This window comes from Phyllopteryx taeniolatus, chromosome 7 (assembly GCF_024500385.1).
Source record: "Phyllopteryx taeniolatus isolate TA_2022b chromosome 7, UOR_Ptae_1.2, whole genome shotgun sequence".
NCBI lineage: Eukaryota > Metazoa > Chordata > Actinopteri > Syngnathiformes > Syngnathidae > Phyllopteryx > Phyllopteryx taeniolatus.
In genome coordinates, this window is record NC_084508.1 from 6,544,148 (window position 1) to 6,557,294 (window position 13,147).

Sequence of the window (13,147 nt, forward strand, 5' to 3'; positions counted from 1 at the left end):
TATACATGGTTGGATGTTTATTTGTTGACTTGTGTGTATGTAGACCTTTTCACCGTGACGTCCCACCGATTCTTTGCAAACACGATTAAAAGCGCTAACGGTATTTTTTGATCTTCAGAGAGCCCCTTTCCGACTGCTTGAAGGATGTGGACCTGATTCCCCCCTTCAACCGCATGCTCCTGGAGGTGACTTTTGGCAAGTTGTATTCCTGGGCCATCCACAACGTTCGCAACATCCTGCTGGAAGCGAGCACCCGCTTTAAAGAGCTCGGTAAGCGCACCATATAGTAACGTCAATAGTTTGTGTTCTTTTTAGTAAAGGGCCACATCAACAAATACTTGTACCGCTAAACCCCAACGTTGTTCTGTCGACCGAACGATATAAAAAAGCAGCATATTGATAGTTGGCTCCAACTTACACGAGAAAAGAATACTACTGTGACTTGTACTCCAATGAAAGGGTATAAATTGGATGCTCTGTGACTCTTTACAATGGAAACGCTAAAAAACACAGTGCCAGAGTGTACATGTATTTTTCTGAACACCAGGGGTGCAGCCTGTTCCGTTGCAAACCATCACCAACGAGAACCCCGCGGGACCGAGCCTGGGCACCATCCCGCAGGCCCGCTTCCTTCTGGCCATGATACACATGCTGTCGCTCAAGCATGCCGCCAACAGCCTGAGCCTCCTCCTCAACTCGGGCATCCTGGCCCTCACGCAGAGCATCCTCAGGCTCATAGGTGAGTAGACTGTGTTAGCGTCATCAATCGATGTAGGCTCAGGCCGTGATTCTGTCTCCCTCTAGTGGCACGGAAAAGAATCACTGCGTAGGTCCTGTCTCGTTGTATTTAACTTTTTTAACTTCAGTACATTTACTATTCATCTTTAAGAACTTTGTTGCAAAGAAATGATTAAGGTAACAGTTCTTATTTACCTTTTATGTGCAGTGCATTTAATTGAGTCATGATTCAAGTCAAATTCGTTTAAGTTTTCTGATACCAAATTTATACGGGCTTCCTCTAGTGGCCGAAGGCAAGGCGGATTTCATACACAAGTATGAATGTTTGGTGATATTTTCTTTACTTATTAAGTACAGTTTTGGGCCCAAGTACAGTTCAGGGGTATTTAACATTTTTTTTTTTTTTTAAGTTCAGTACACTTGCATTTAAACCTTAACAGTTTACAGTGACAGTTTATTTATTTATTTTACATTTTCCTATATTTTAATACAGTGTTAATGTTCAAAATGCATAATGATACAGTAATATTAGGCATACTTTTTAGGAATAAATCTTTTGTGTTTTGATGAAGACTACTATACTACTATATTTTAGTGGTGGTCATGATGGTGGTACTTGGAGCAGCACCACCTTATTTTTTAAGGTGGTGTTTGGTGTAAAAAAAAAAAATTCTATAAAACATTTGAGAACCGCTGGGCAAAAGTGTGACTCGTCCACCAGGACCGAGCACCGACAGCAGCGATGAAGATCTGAGCTTGTCGGCGCACGGCGGCTCGGCCACCGTTCTGGAAGAGTCCAGGAAGGAGACGGTCCCCGCGCCCGTTCCCGCCTCCGGCCCGGAGCTGGCGGCCCTGATGAAAATAGGCACCCGGGTCATGAGGGGAGTGGACTGGAAATGGGGAGATCAGGTATGGACGTACTTAGTTTATTGTGGTCAATTTTGTTCAATTACGCAGATGTACCCAATGTGGTAGGCGCCATGTTTTCCGAACGCGTGTCTATTTGGCATCCAGGACGGTCCGGCACCGGGTCTCGGCCAGGTCATCGGCGAGCTGGGCGAGGACGGCTGGATCCGAGTCCAGTGGGACACGAGCAGCACCAACTCCTATCGGATGGGGAAGGAGGGCAAGTACGACCTCAAGCTGGCCGAACCGCCGCCTGCCGTCCAGCCTGCCGCCGAGGACTCCGACACGGAAGACGACGCGGGTCAGTTCACACGCGGCTGCTACTTCATCACCAATTCTGTACCAACTTTCCGCTGTGAAGAATACAATTCTGTGAAAATGAATACGTGCTATAGAAATATTTTAAGACACTGAATATTGCAAAATTTCAGTCAACAGCTTGAGTTCAACAAGCCGAGGTTGGTTTGGTGGAACCCTTTTTTTTTTTTTTTTTTTATGGACTGCCCCATCTTTTTGTATTTTTATGTCTACATTTACAAGTCAAGGGCTTTACTGTTCCCCCTTGAGCTTGTGTGATGAGTCAGTTGAGTTTGCCAAGATTTCCAGATGGATTTGTACATTTATGTATATTCTAGAGCTTAACAAGATGTTTTCTAAAAGGCACATACAGTTTATAGAGCCACTGTGATATGTAGTCTGCACATGTAATTGTAAACACTGATTCATAATGTTGAAATTGCACTCATTTTTGTTCATATTGCTCATGATTTTCAACAAGGTGATAATGAATAATTGTGAATATTTTCCCAATGCACCAAAACAATGGGGAAAACACATTTGAGCTGTTATTACGTATAGCTTATTAGGCCACGAATATACTCGGTGTGGCTCACTTGGGATCAAATTGGGGTGAATGTGGCCCATGAACTAAAATGATTTTCACCTATTGCAGGTGGGTTTGGGACTTATTACCCTCTGTAGTCCTTTTAGAACTTTCTTGTCGTTGTTCCAGAAGGCGAGCCAGTGGAAAAGAGCAGCCACCCAACTGCCATGATGCTAACGAGCACCGTCAACCTGCTCAAGACGTTAGCGCTGTCCTCTGGGATCTACGCCGACGTGTTGCAAACGGACGCCACGCGCACCCTTTGCGGCCTCCTCAGGATGCTCGTGGAAAGCGCGGCTAACGACAAGACGGGTAGCTAAACCTGCGCACTGTCATATTTTTTTGCAAAGAAATAAAAGGCGCTTGGTGGAATTGTAATCTTCTGCTCGCTCGGCGTCAGGCTGTCACACTCACAGGCTGGTGTCCCGGGAGCAGCACAAGAGCTGGTGCACGCTGGGCTTCATCCGCAGCATCGCACTCATGCCCCAAATGTGCAGCACGCTGAGCACCTCGGCGTGGATCGGCCTGCTCGTCCGCATCGTGGAGGGCAACCACTCCTTCGGCGCTGTCACCTTGCAGCGACAGGTGAGTGGCGCACGTGGGATCATGTCATACAGGTGCAAGTCTTAAGAAACGCTTAACATTTCAGTCTCCAGCCATTTTGTCAAGTCACAGTAGCTATCGAATCATTTTGAAATCGATTATTCTACCAATTATCCTATCGAGTAATCGGCTGAAAAACTTAGTTTGCATGATTAACAACAAACTGTGCAGGTGAGATGCTGGTATTATTGTTGTTCACACACTATAATATCTCTATTCTTATTTGTTAGTTCTTTGTCTGCTTTTTTTTTTTGTAGTTGCTGTCTTTCTTTTTTTTTTTTTTTGCTTCCTTGTCTTTGTCTTCATCTGCATCCTTCTTTTTTGTTTTTTTTCTGCGTCTTCCTCCTTGGTCACCGTCTTCTTCTTTTCGTCCTTTTTCTTCTTCCTTGGTTTTGCTCCATGAACTTCTTTTTGTCGTCATCTTCTTCCCTTATCTTTCTCATTCTTTTAGTCTTCCTTCGTCTTCATCGTCTTATCTTCGTTTTCGTTTGTTGTTGTCTTGCCTTCTTTTTCTTCCTCTTCCTTTCTCACCATCTTTCTTTGCTTTTTTTCTTCTTTATCCATTCTTCTTTTTTTTCTTCCGTATTTTTCTTTTTTATTCTTGTCTTGTCTTCCCTTATCTTTTTATTCCTTCTTCCTTTGTCTTTGTCGTTGTTTTTCATCTTATTCCTTGGTCTTTTCCTTGTATTTCATCTTTTGTCATTAGTTTAACCAAGCGTCTTTTTTTTTTGTCGTTACTTCCACTTCACTGTCTAATATTGTTCAAACAACAAATAAACGCCTCCCCCATCTGCAGCTGAGTGAATATTGGGCACATTTTAAGAATTCACATGTTCCTCTGTGCAATGTTTTTTCATGCTTTTTTGTGTTTTTGTATTCATTATTTGTGTGTTTGCTTGTTTGTGTGCATTTCCAGATCCTCGCGCTGCGTCTCTTGCAAGCCGTGCTGCCCTCATGGGACAAGCTAGAGCGCTCCCCGGACATGAGGTTCCTGGTGGAGAAGCTGTTCGTTTTTTTAGGAAGCTTACTGAGCACCTGCTCCTCGGACCTGCCTCTGCTCCGAGGTGCGGAGTTTTCCGACAAAATCCGACATACTCGCCGATGAACACACCACGAGGTCCGTGTTTTGAAGTTGTTCCGTCTCCCCGTCAGAGGGTTCCCTACGACGCAGGAAGTCCCGCCCTCAGGCCTCTTTGACGGCCACTCACAGCAGCACGCTGGCTGAGGAGATCGTCGGCGTCCTGCGTACCCTGCACTCCCTCACCCAGTGGAACGGTCTCATCAACGAGTACATCAACGCTCAGCTGAGCTCCATCGGAGATGTCATGATAAGCTGCCAGTCAGAAGCGGTAAGATGGTGCCCTCGCGTCGATGCCCGACCACTGTGCCGCCAATTGTTCGATTTCACTTAAATGTTCTGAAACCGATTGCCTGTTTACTGCAAAGAGTGTAAAGTTGTTCATCTATCTATGAACGGACGCTACTTTAATTCAGACTCACATTAACATTTTGCACCTCCTCGTCCCAGAGTTTCCTGGAGGAGTATTTCCCCGACGCCGAGGGGCCCAGGGTGGGCAGCCTGATGGCGGTGCTGGCCGTGATTGGAGGAATCGACGGGCGCCTGCGGCTCGGCGGCCAAGTGGTCCACGAGGAATACGGCGAAGGCACCGTCACACGCATCACGCCAAAAGGACGCATCACCGCGCAGTTTCATGAAATGCGCAACAGCCGGGTGTGCCTCCTCGGTCACCTCAAACCGGTACGGAAGCCTTAGGACAGCAGTGTTGATGTCCTTTTTTTCAGCTAGGCTTTCATCCATCGCTGCACAATAGAACAGGGTCCTTTTTTGGCAGGACTTTGACATTTTTGGTTTGAATGTCTCTTAGTGTCCTGGGGTATCCTTCAGCGTGCAGAACCTACCCTTCTCGGAGTCCATGCTGGCGGTCTGGGCTCAGCTGGTGAGCCTGGCTGGAAGCAAACTGGAGAAACAGCGCATGAAGAAGTGTCTCAGTCGAGGCCTTACAGGTGCAACTCACACGAGTCCACTTTATGAACAGATCCTTTTACCAGGACAGAAATAAGTGCGAGCGATTATTTGGCGGTGAAATCCCAAACACAAACACAGTTTTTGTCATCGTTTACAGTTTTAGTCAATCCCTTTTTGCCACTCGGAAGTACCCGGGCACCTATTGTTTACAAACGCGATGAAGAGGTCTGTAGCGGTCGACGTGCTAAGAATTCGCCACGTCTGTGGTGTGTCATTCAGCGGACCAGGTGGACATCCACTTGCTGCGCTGGCAGCAGCTGAGGCTGTACATCCTAAAGGCCGCGCGGGCGCTGCTCTCGCATCAGGACAAACTGCGGCAGATCCTCTCTCAGGCAGCCGTGGTGGACATCGGACCCGACCCCGGCGGTAAGGCAGAGGCTTGCAAGTAAATGTTGCCAGTGCGATTGAAAAGTCTCCAGTTTGAAGGTTCGATACAGAAATAATGTATCTGCTCGTATGGTGTCTAGGTGCGATTTACATTGTAAAATGGTCCTCATGATTTGTGTTTTTGAAACCGTTGCTCATCAGAGGATGCGGTGGTGTCGTCACCCGACGTTGGAGAGCTGTCTCCCGAGGGTCCTCTTCCCCCGATGATCCTACTGCAGCAGCTCCTGTCCGCCGCTACTCAGCCGTCGCCCATCAAGGCCATTTTTGACCGGCGGGAGATGGAGGTGAGTTGAAAGACCTGACGCTCCAGTCCAATTCATCCGCGCTGGCCATGAGCCTCACCTGGTGAGATCGGAAGTAAAAGTCTCGAGTACAGATTACCTGAAAGATCTCCACAAGTACAGTCATGAAGTATTTGCGCTGGGTTGCTTCCCACCATTGGCGTTGACCATTGAACTGCCTCGTAGGCCGCGGCCCTGGCGGTGTGTCAGTACCTGGCCGTGGAGTCGGCCCACCCGTCCTCCCCTCTGTTTGAAGAGAGCAGCTCCAGCGAGGCCACCACTCCCGTCACCGTGCAGCAGCACGTCCGGCCGCAGAAGAAGCACAAGACCTCGCCCGTCCCGCCTCTCCCCATCGTTCTGCAGCTGATGGAGATGGGCTTCCCGCGGAAGAACATCGAGTTCGCCTTGAAGTCGTTGTCGGGAACGACGGGCAGTGCCTCGGGTGTCCCAGGTAGGGTCGGCTCATGATTCGCTTGTGTCAGTTTACTAACTCGAGTGGGCAGACTCACCAGAAACACCGCTGACCCAAATGATTTGTTTGTATCTGTTCACTGATTGGCTTTTCAGTGATCCAAGGTAGCGGACTTTGTGGAAGCGGGGTTGACCGAGACGATCGTATTCTATTTATCGGAAGTTATCATCCTACAACACGCTTTAGTGATTGACTTAAAATGTTTCGAGTCCTCATTCATCAATTCTCCTCAGGTGTCGAGGCTCTGGTGGGCTGGCTGCTGGACCATCCAGACGTTCATACCTCGGAAGTGTCGGACGCTGACACCGTGTCCGAAGAAGAGTCGGACGAGGAAGTGCTGGAGGAGCTGGAGGAGGCCGAGCCGACGTTCCCTGTGGTACGCAATCGCTTCTGCCTCTTCTCTCCCTATACGACCATTTTTTTTATTTCTCGAATTACCCAGGTTCACGAATCGAATCTTGGTAGTGAATATAGGAATCACAAGTCTTCATTAACACGGGTCCTATGAGTCTTCAGTGATTTCTTGTGTTGGGATAATTGTGTTGTTTCGCCTCACTGGCTTGAGTTAGAGGACTTTCGGTCATACTAGTTCACAGAGTCCAATTAGTAGGTTCACATGAAACACTGCTCATTCAGATTTAGTTGCGGTGGTTCAGACAATCACTCGGCTCGTTTGGTTGTGTCGGATCACTGACTGAAGTTAGCACTGTCGAATCAGAGGATTCTGTTGTATCGCTTCACTGACCCAAGGTGGACGCAGATGATTCCGTCGTGTCAAATCACTGACTCAGTAGTGGATTCACCAGAGTCACTACAGACTCGGATCGATGATTTTTCTTGTATTGGTTGACTGACCCGAGATCATGCTCTCAGATTATTTGGGCAAATTAGATCGCAGACTCACGGGAAACATCACTGATTTGAAGGATTCATTTGTATTAAATCATTGACTCAAATTTGTGACGCATTTGACCCGACTTAGCAGACCGAGATGATTTGGTCCCATCGAATCACTGACCGCAGTTAGCGGAATCACAGGGATGATTGTCTTTATTGGTTCACTGATTGGACATGGACGACTGAATGGATCGTATTGGCTCACTTACCAGAGATCGCAAACTCACCGGAAACACCGGATGATTAGATTGTATCGTTTCACTGATTCGAATAAGTGGCAAACACCACTTGCATGGCTCAACTGAACCGAATCATTTTAGTGAGTAACTCGGCATAACCCAAGTCCTTAAAATGAACCACTTTTACCTGCTCTACTACTTATTTGGTACTGTGCTCCCTTTTAGCCACCAGGCGCAGTGGTAACGGAAAGCCAGACGTTTAAGAAGCGCTCGGATTTCCAGAGCAACGACGACTACGCCGTTTACGTCCGGGAGAATATTCAGGTAAGAGGATGATTTCCAACTGCGATATCACGAACCGTGGTTGATGTGAACATTTCCCTTCAGGTGGGCATGATGGTCAAATGCTGCCGAACGTACGAGGAAGTGTACGACGGCGACGTGGGCAAAGTGATCAAGCTGGACCGCGACGGCCTTCACGATTTAAACGTGCAGTGCGACTGGCAGCAAAAGGGTGGAACCTATTGGGTCCGCTACATCCACATCGAGCTGCTCGGTGAGCTGCTTTGGTTCATTGGCATATGTTAGCCGACTCACCCAAAACACAGCTGTCTTACATGATTTGGTCGTATCCGTTCACTGACTTGGCTTGGCAAACACCGCGGTCTCAGATGATTCGTCCATAACGGTTCGCTCAATGAAAGTTTCTGACTCACCAGCAACATGCGAAAAAACACAGATGATTCGGTTGTATTGCTTTGCTGAATCAAGTTTGCGGGAAACCGCTGTTTGGGTTTGGTGAATCATGTCTGGTAAACAAACACATTTATATACTTGTTCCTTCAGGGTTCCCGCCTCAAACTTCGCCTTCGCATATAAAGATCGGCGACAAAGTGAGGGTGAAGCCTTCGGTCACCACGCCAAAGTACAAATGGGGCTCCGTCACCCACAGGAGCGTCGGCGTTGTCAAAGGCGAGCTCGCGTTTTCATTTTGATGAATGATGATTTGTAACAAGGACGGAAGTTCATAATGGAACACGTTTGTGGCTGTAATTCAGCTTTCAGTGCCAACGGAAAAGATGTGATCGTGGACTTCCCTCAGCAGTCGCACTGGACTGGCTTGCTGTCCGAGATGGAGCTGGTGCCCAGCGTGCACCCCGGAGTCAGGTTGGGTTACAATCGATTGTGAACCTTTTTTGCCTGCGCTGTCTACAAGTCATCAATGTAGATCGATGCTTTCGAGGGACTATATACCAAATTCACACCTAAAACGGCCACGCTGCTTTTCCCCTGCAGGTGCGATGGGTGCCAGATGTTCCCGATCAACGGCGCCCGGTTCAAATGCAGAATCTGCGATGACTTTGACTTCTGCGAAAACTGCTTCAAGACACGCAAGCACAACACCCGGCATTCCTTTGGCAGAATCAATGAGCCTGGTTAGTCGCACGCACGCACGCACGCACGCACACACACACACATACAAAGCTTCAGATACGCTGTTGCTCGCGTAAAGTGGAAAAACATTGAGAAATTCAGGTACTATAGAGAGAGAGAGAGAGAGAGAGAGAGAGAGCCACAGTTGCCGTTGTATTTTTGACAGTCAAACACACCAAAAGGAGCACTCTCTCAAGGAGCTGCTGTAGGCCGCAACTCACATCCAGTTGCTCACACGCAAACTCACTGGCCAACCACTCCAGCTCCTGATGGTACTCATTAGGCCACTCCCCTTAAAGGCACACATCCAACACACAAATACTACCGTACGAACAGTAACGACACGTCATAAAGCCAGTTTCAAACAAATTCAGTTCAACTCAGTGAGCACTGTAGCCGCACTTTCCCTATGTTACGCCTGAAATGCTGCTATTGATTTCCATCAGGCCAGTCGCCGGCCTTTTGCGGCCGCTCGGGGAAGCAGCTGAAGAAGCACCACGGCAGCCAGCGCGGCATGCTGATCGACGACTGGTCGCGCGCCGTCAAGAGTCTCAACGTGTCGTCCTCCGTCAACCAGGCCTCGCGCCTCATCGACGCCGGCGACCAGTGCTGGCAGTCGTCCGGCTCGCAGGGGAAGGTAAAAAAATGTCTTAACACTGAATACCTCTATTGTTTCGTATTCTTTGCCCCAAAAAGGGCTTTTGTACAACCCCTGTGCAGCGAACTACATCAAAGACTCTCTCCGCCCTGTGCGGAAATACAGTGTGTCAAAATGTAATTTAGCACATGTGCAACCATGCGCCTTGCAGCATTGGATTCGTCTGGAGCTCTTCCCAGACGTCCTCGTGCATCGGCTGAAGATGGTCGTGGACCCAGCAGACAGCAGCTACATGCCCTCCCTGGTGGTGGTATCGGGTAAAAAAAAAGATCCTTTTCATTTTCAAAATGTATAGTTTGGATATTTATCCTGTATTCCTGCAATTAAAAATGACACTTTTTTAAAAGAGACCTGTCATGTTACGCGCAGGCGGAAGCTCGTTGAACAACTTAACCGAGCTGAAGACCATAAACGTCAACCCCACTGACACCGCCGTCCTGCTGCTCAGCGACTGCGCTGAGGTTGGTCGGGTTCAACTCGTTTACAGTGAACTCCCCTGTTTATCGCAGGGGATAGAATCTAGACCAGGGTTGGGCGAGCGCTTCAATATCGACGATGGAGCAGTAAACCATGATACAGCGAGGGTTGACTGTACTTTGTTTTCTCTTCAAATAAGTACTTCATCTGCGCTTCCCTATCCCCCAGTATCACAGATACATTGAAGTTGCCATCAAGCAGTGCCGCAGCTCCGGAATAGACTGCAAGATCCACGGACTCGCCATCGTGGGACGCGTCCGAGCGGAAGACGAGGACCTGGCCACGGTCCCTTTCTTGGCGTCAGACAACGAGGAAGAGGACGATGACAAAACGGCCACTGGGAGGTGTGACCGAGGCTGAATTGTGTTATGGTCATGACCTTAAGTTTTTGCATGAAAAAAAAACCCCCTCTTTGACTTCTTTGCTTTTTTAGTCTTGCTCGCAAGAAATCCTCTGGATTGGAGTCGTCCGCGACCATCAGGACTAAAGTGTTTGTCTGGGGGCTGAATGACAAGGACCAACTGGGCGGGCTCAAGGGATCCAAGGTGCGCCGTAATTCAATAACCTCCAAGGCAATGTCTTGGCCTTTAATGAGCCACGGCACGTATTTTACATTTCAAAAAATCTAACAGCCCAACACCAAACAAATATCACCAAAAAATGGATACGCCGGTTAATTAAGTACCCTCTTCCTTCCCTTGATGTGGAAGTGCATTCAATGTTTCTGCCTGTCACTATACGTCACTGGCATAGCTAGATGAACAAAGGTACAGGAGTTCTCGCAAATAACACATTTTCGGACTAATTCATTGAAATTGGATAGCTTCCCATGGCACACTGGTTGCGAGTCATTTCTCTCAGGTCACATCTAATTATTTAGAATTGTTCTGCTAAGTCGAGTCGCTAAACTGACGCAACCGTATCATGCGAATCCAGTCCAAAAACTTGATGCAGTTGAATCGTCCGAGTTTGCTGTATTTCTGGGGTGTCCCTTCACTTGAGTCAGTGATCCCACACAATCGAATCATCCGAGTCTGCGGTGTTTCTCTCTCTCCACAGATCAAGGTGCCCTCCTTTTCCGAAACCCTCTCTGCCCTCAACGTGGTTCAAGTCGCCGGTGGTTCTAAAAGTCTCTTTGCAGGTAGATGCCGCGATGTTCCACGGTATATTTTGCCGCTTGGACTTGATATACCTTAAACGTGTCACTTATTGCAGTCACGGTGGAGGGCAAGATTTACGCGTGCGGTGAGGCCACCAACGGCAGGTTGGGCCTGGGTCTGACCAGCGGTACCATCCCCATCCCGCGGCAGATCAGCGCCCTCAGCAACTACGTGGTGAAAAAAGTGGCCGTGCACTCGGGCGGACGCCACGCCATGGCGCTCACCGTGGACGGAAAAGTGTTCTCCTGGGGAGAGGGCGACGACGGGAAGCTGGGACACTTCAGCAGAATGTAGGTCTCTCTTCAAACCACTGCTCTTTTCTTTTTTTTTTTTAGGTAATACCAGTGTTTGGCCGTGCATTTGGTACCTGGACCTTTACTGGAGACTTTCTGTACTTAACCCACCTCTTAATAATAAACACCACCACTATCACGCCGCAATTATAGAAGCCATCAATAGTAGACAAAAATGCAATAGAACTGGATATATCTGGAGCGGTTCAAAATCATACTCAGCAGAGATGCTGGTTATTAAAGTTAAGTGCAGTGAATCCCAGCTATATGCAGAGGTACAGAGCCCTGGTGCGAAGAAGGAAAATCATCAATCTGGTGGTTGATGCCCACCAGAAAAGGTTTGTAATTGCCTACAGTTGGCACGATGGCAGCAAAGCAGACTGGCCTATGGCCGGACTAAATGAAATTCCTCCCTTCACATCAACGTAGCTCCTTGGCCCCAAGATACAAGTAACTGATGCATCCCTATAAATGTTTCTAATAGTTAGTATTACTTCAACATAGTTCCTTGGCACCAAGACAGGGCCTCTGGCGACATCTAATGGTGGCTACAGACCTGTTTTGCTAGAAAACAATATTTGTTTAGTTTAGGACAGAATCCACTTTGTCATTGTTGTAGAGGCAGTGAAAAGCAGTTTAGTGCCTCTCTGTTTCCGTGGTGCACATGTATTCATTGTAATAGCGAGAGGAGGACAAATCTGACATTGGTTCAGGAAACGGTCCCATCGGCCAGCACGACTGATTCTAAAGGCCCTTGGCAGATTAGGGTCCGTCCGATATCCACAATCACGAACTGGAAACAGTGCAGACAAAAGAAACGCTATGAAAAGAAGAGAATAGAATGTTGGAAGTCAATTCATACAATACAACGAATAACTGAGGTTGTCAATGTAGGGCAGTGCTTCTGATAGTTTTTAGGACTACCGCTGGGTAATACGCGTTTGTGTGTGACAATTGCTGCCTGTACCACATTGGTTTGATTTCCCATCAGGAACTGCGACAAGCCTCGGCTGATCGAGGCACTGAAGACCAAGCGCATCCGAGACATCGCCTGCGGCAGCTCCCACAGCGCCGCCATCACTTCCTCCGGGGAACTGTACAGCTGGGGGCTGGGGGAATATGGCCGCCTGGGACACGGCGACAACACGACGCAGCTGAGGCCTAAACTCGTATGCTTAATTTGGCGTTGCCGCTTTAGTCACGCACGAATCGTCGTGTAACTCGGTGTTGTCTGTGGCGTCCAGGTGAAAGTTCTTCTGGGACACCGTGTGATCCAGGTGGCCTGTGGAAGCAGGGATGCTCAAACGTTAGCGCTCACTGATGAAGGTATAGAATACAGTACACAGCCATCTAGCACCTTTCAGTTTGAGATTGACAGCCTTCAACATATATTCATTTTCACTGTGCTTGCGAGAGGACCACCTTTAAAAGTAAAAAAAATAAATAAATAGCTCTCACTCATTAAGGTATTTTAGTATAATATAGAATACACTGTATTGTCTTTGTTAAAGAGACAGACTATAGTGTTTTACATTGTTTAATCAGTTGACAAACTTGAATGTATCGATTGTGCTAGCTAGCGAAGCCCCTTCAAAAGTCAAGAAAATAGCTCTCACTAATGACAGCATTTCACTCGTATAGAATAGAATACACCGATTTATGCGCTTCGTAGTTTTTCCATTTGTATGCGGTTGACAGACTTAAACATTCAGCGTGCTCGCAAGAGGATCAC

At 47.9% G+C, this 13,147-nt stretch overlaps 1 protein-coding gene across 4 annotated transcripts in view; it reads left to right on the top strand.

Annotated features, from left to right (window-relative positions):
- herc2 (HECT and RLD domain containing E3 ubiquitin protein ligase 2) overlaps positions 1 to 13,147 on the top strand; it is a 53,602-nt gene that overhangs the window by 20,326 nt on the left and 20,129 nt on the right. For 3 of the 4 annotated variants that reach the window (XM_061779346.1, XM_061779347.1, XM_061779345.1), the window contains exons 34-61: positions 119 to 270; positions 548 to 739; positions 1,460 to 1,647; positions 1,753 to 1,945; positions 2,657 to 2,839; positions 2,928 to 3,112; positions 4,047 to 4,194; positions 4,283 to 4,479; positions 4,659 to 4,889; positions 5,017 to 5,155; positions 5,397 to 5,543; positions 5,706 to 5,848; positions 6,032 to 6,296; positions 6,551 to 6,693; positions 7,619 to 7,717; positions 7,781 to 7,949; positions 8,240 to 8,365; positions 8,452 to 8,560; positions 8,690 to 8,829; positions 9,274 to 9,464; positions 9,637 to 9,742; positions 9,855 to 9,946; positions 10,131 to 10,306; positions 10,396 to 10,507; positions 11,022 to 11,103; positions 11,178 to 11,412; positions 12,407 to 12,584; positions 12,660 to 12,741. In XM_061779346.1, the coding sequence (XP_061635330.1) occupies positions 119 to 270; positions 548 to 739; positions 1,460 to 1,647; positions 1,753 to 1,945; positions 2,657 to 2,839; positions 2,928 to 3,112; positions 4,047 to 4,194; positions 4,283 to 4,479; positions 4,659 to 4,889; positions 5,017 to 5,155; positions 5,397 to 5,543; positions 5,706 to 5,848; positions 6,032 to 6,296; positions 6,551 to 6,693; positions 7,619 to 7,717; positions 7,781 to 7,949; positions 8,240 to 8,365; positions 8,452 to 8,560; positions 8,690 to 8,829; positions 9,274 to 9,464; positions 9,637 to 9,742; positions 9,855 to 9,946; positions 10,131 to 10,306; positions 10,396 to 10,507; positions 11,022 to 11,103; positions 11,178 to 11,412; positions 12,407 to 12,584; positions 12,660 to 12,741 (4,403 nt within the window). The remainder of the gene's footprint in view (positions 1 to 118; positions 271 to 547; positions 740 to 1,459; positions 1,648 to 1,752; positions 1,946 to 2,656; positions 2,840 to 2,927; positions 3,113 to 4,046; positions 4,195 to 4,282; positions 4,480 to 4,658; positions 4,890 to 5,016; positions 5,156 to 5,396; positions 5,544 to 5,705; positions 5,849 to 6,031; positions 6,297 to 6,550; positions 6,694 to 7,618; positions 7,718 to 7,780; positions 7,950 to 8,239; positions 8,366 to 8,451; positions 8,561 to 8,689; positions 8,830 to 9,273; positions 9,465 to 9,636; positions 9,743 to 9,854; positions 9,947 to 10,130; positions 10,307 to 10,395; positions 10,508 to 11,021; positions 11,104 to 11,177; positions 11,413 to 12,406; positions 12,585 to 12,659; positions 12,742 to 13,147) is intronic. The other variant, XM_061779348.1, reaches the window with a different exon arrangement.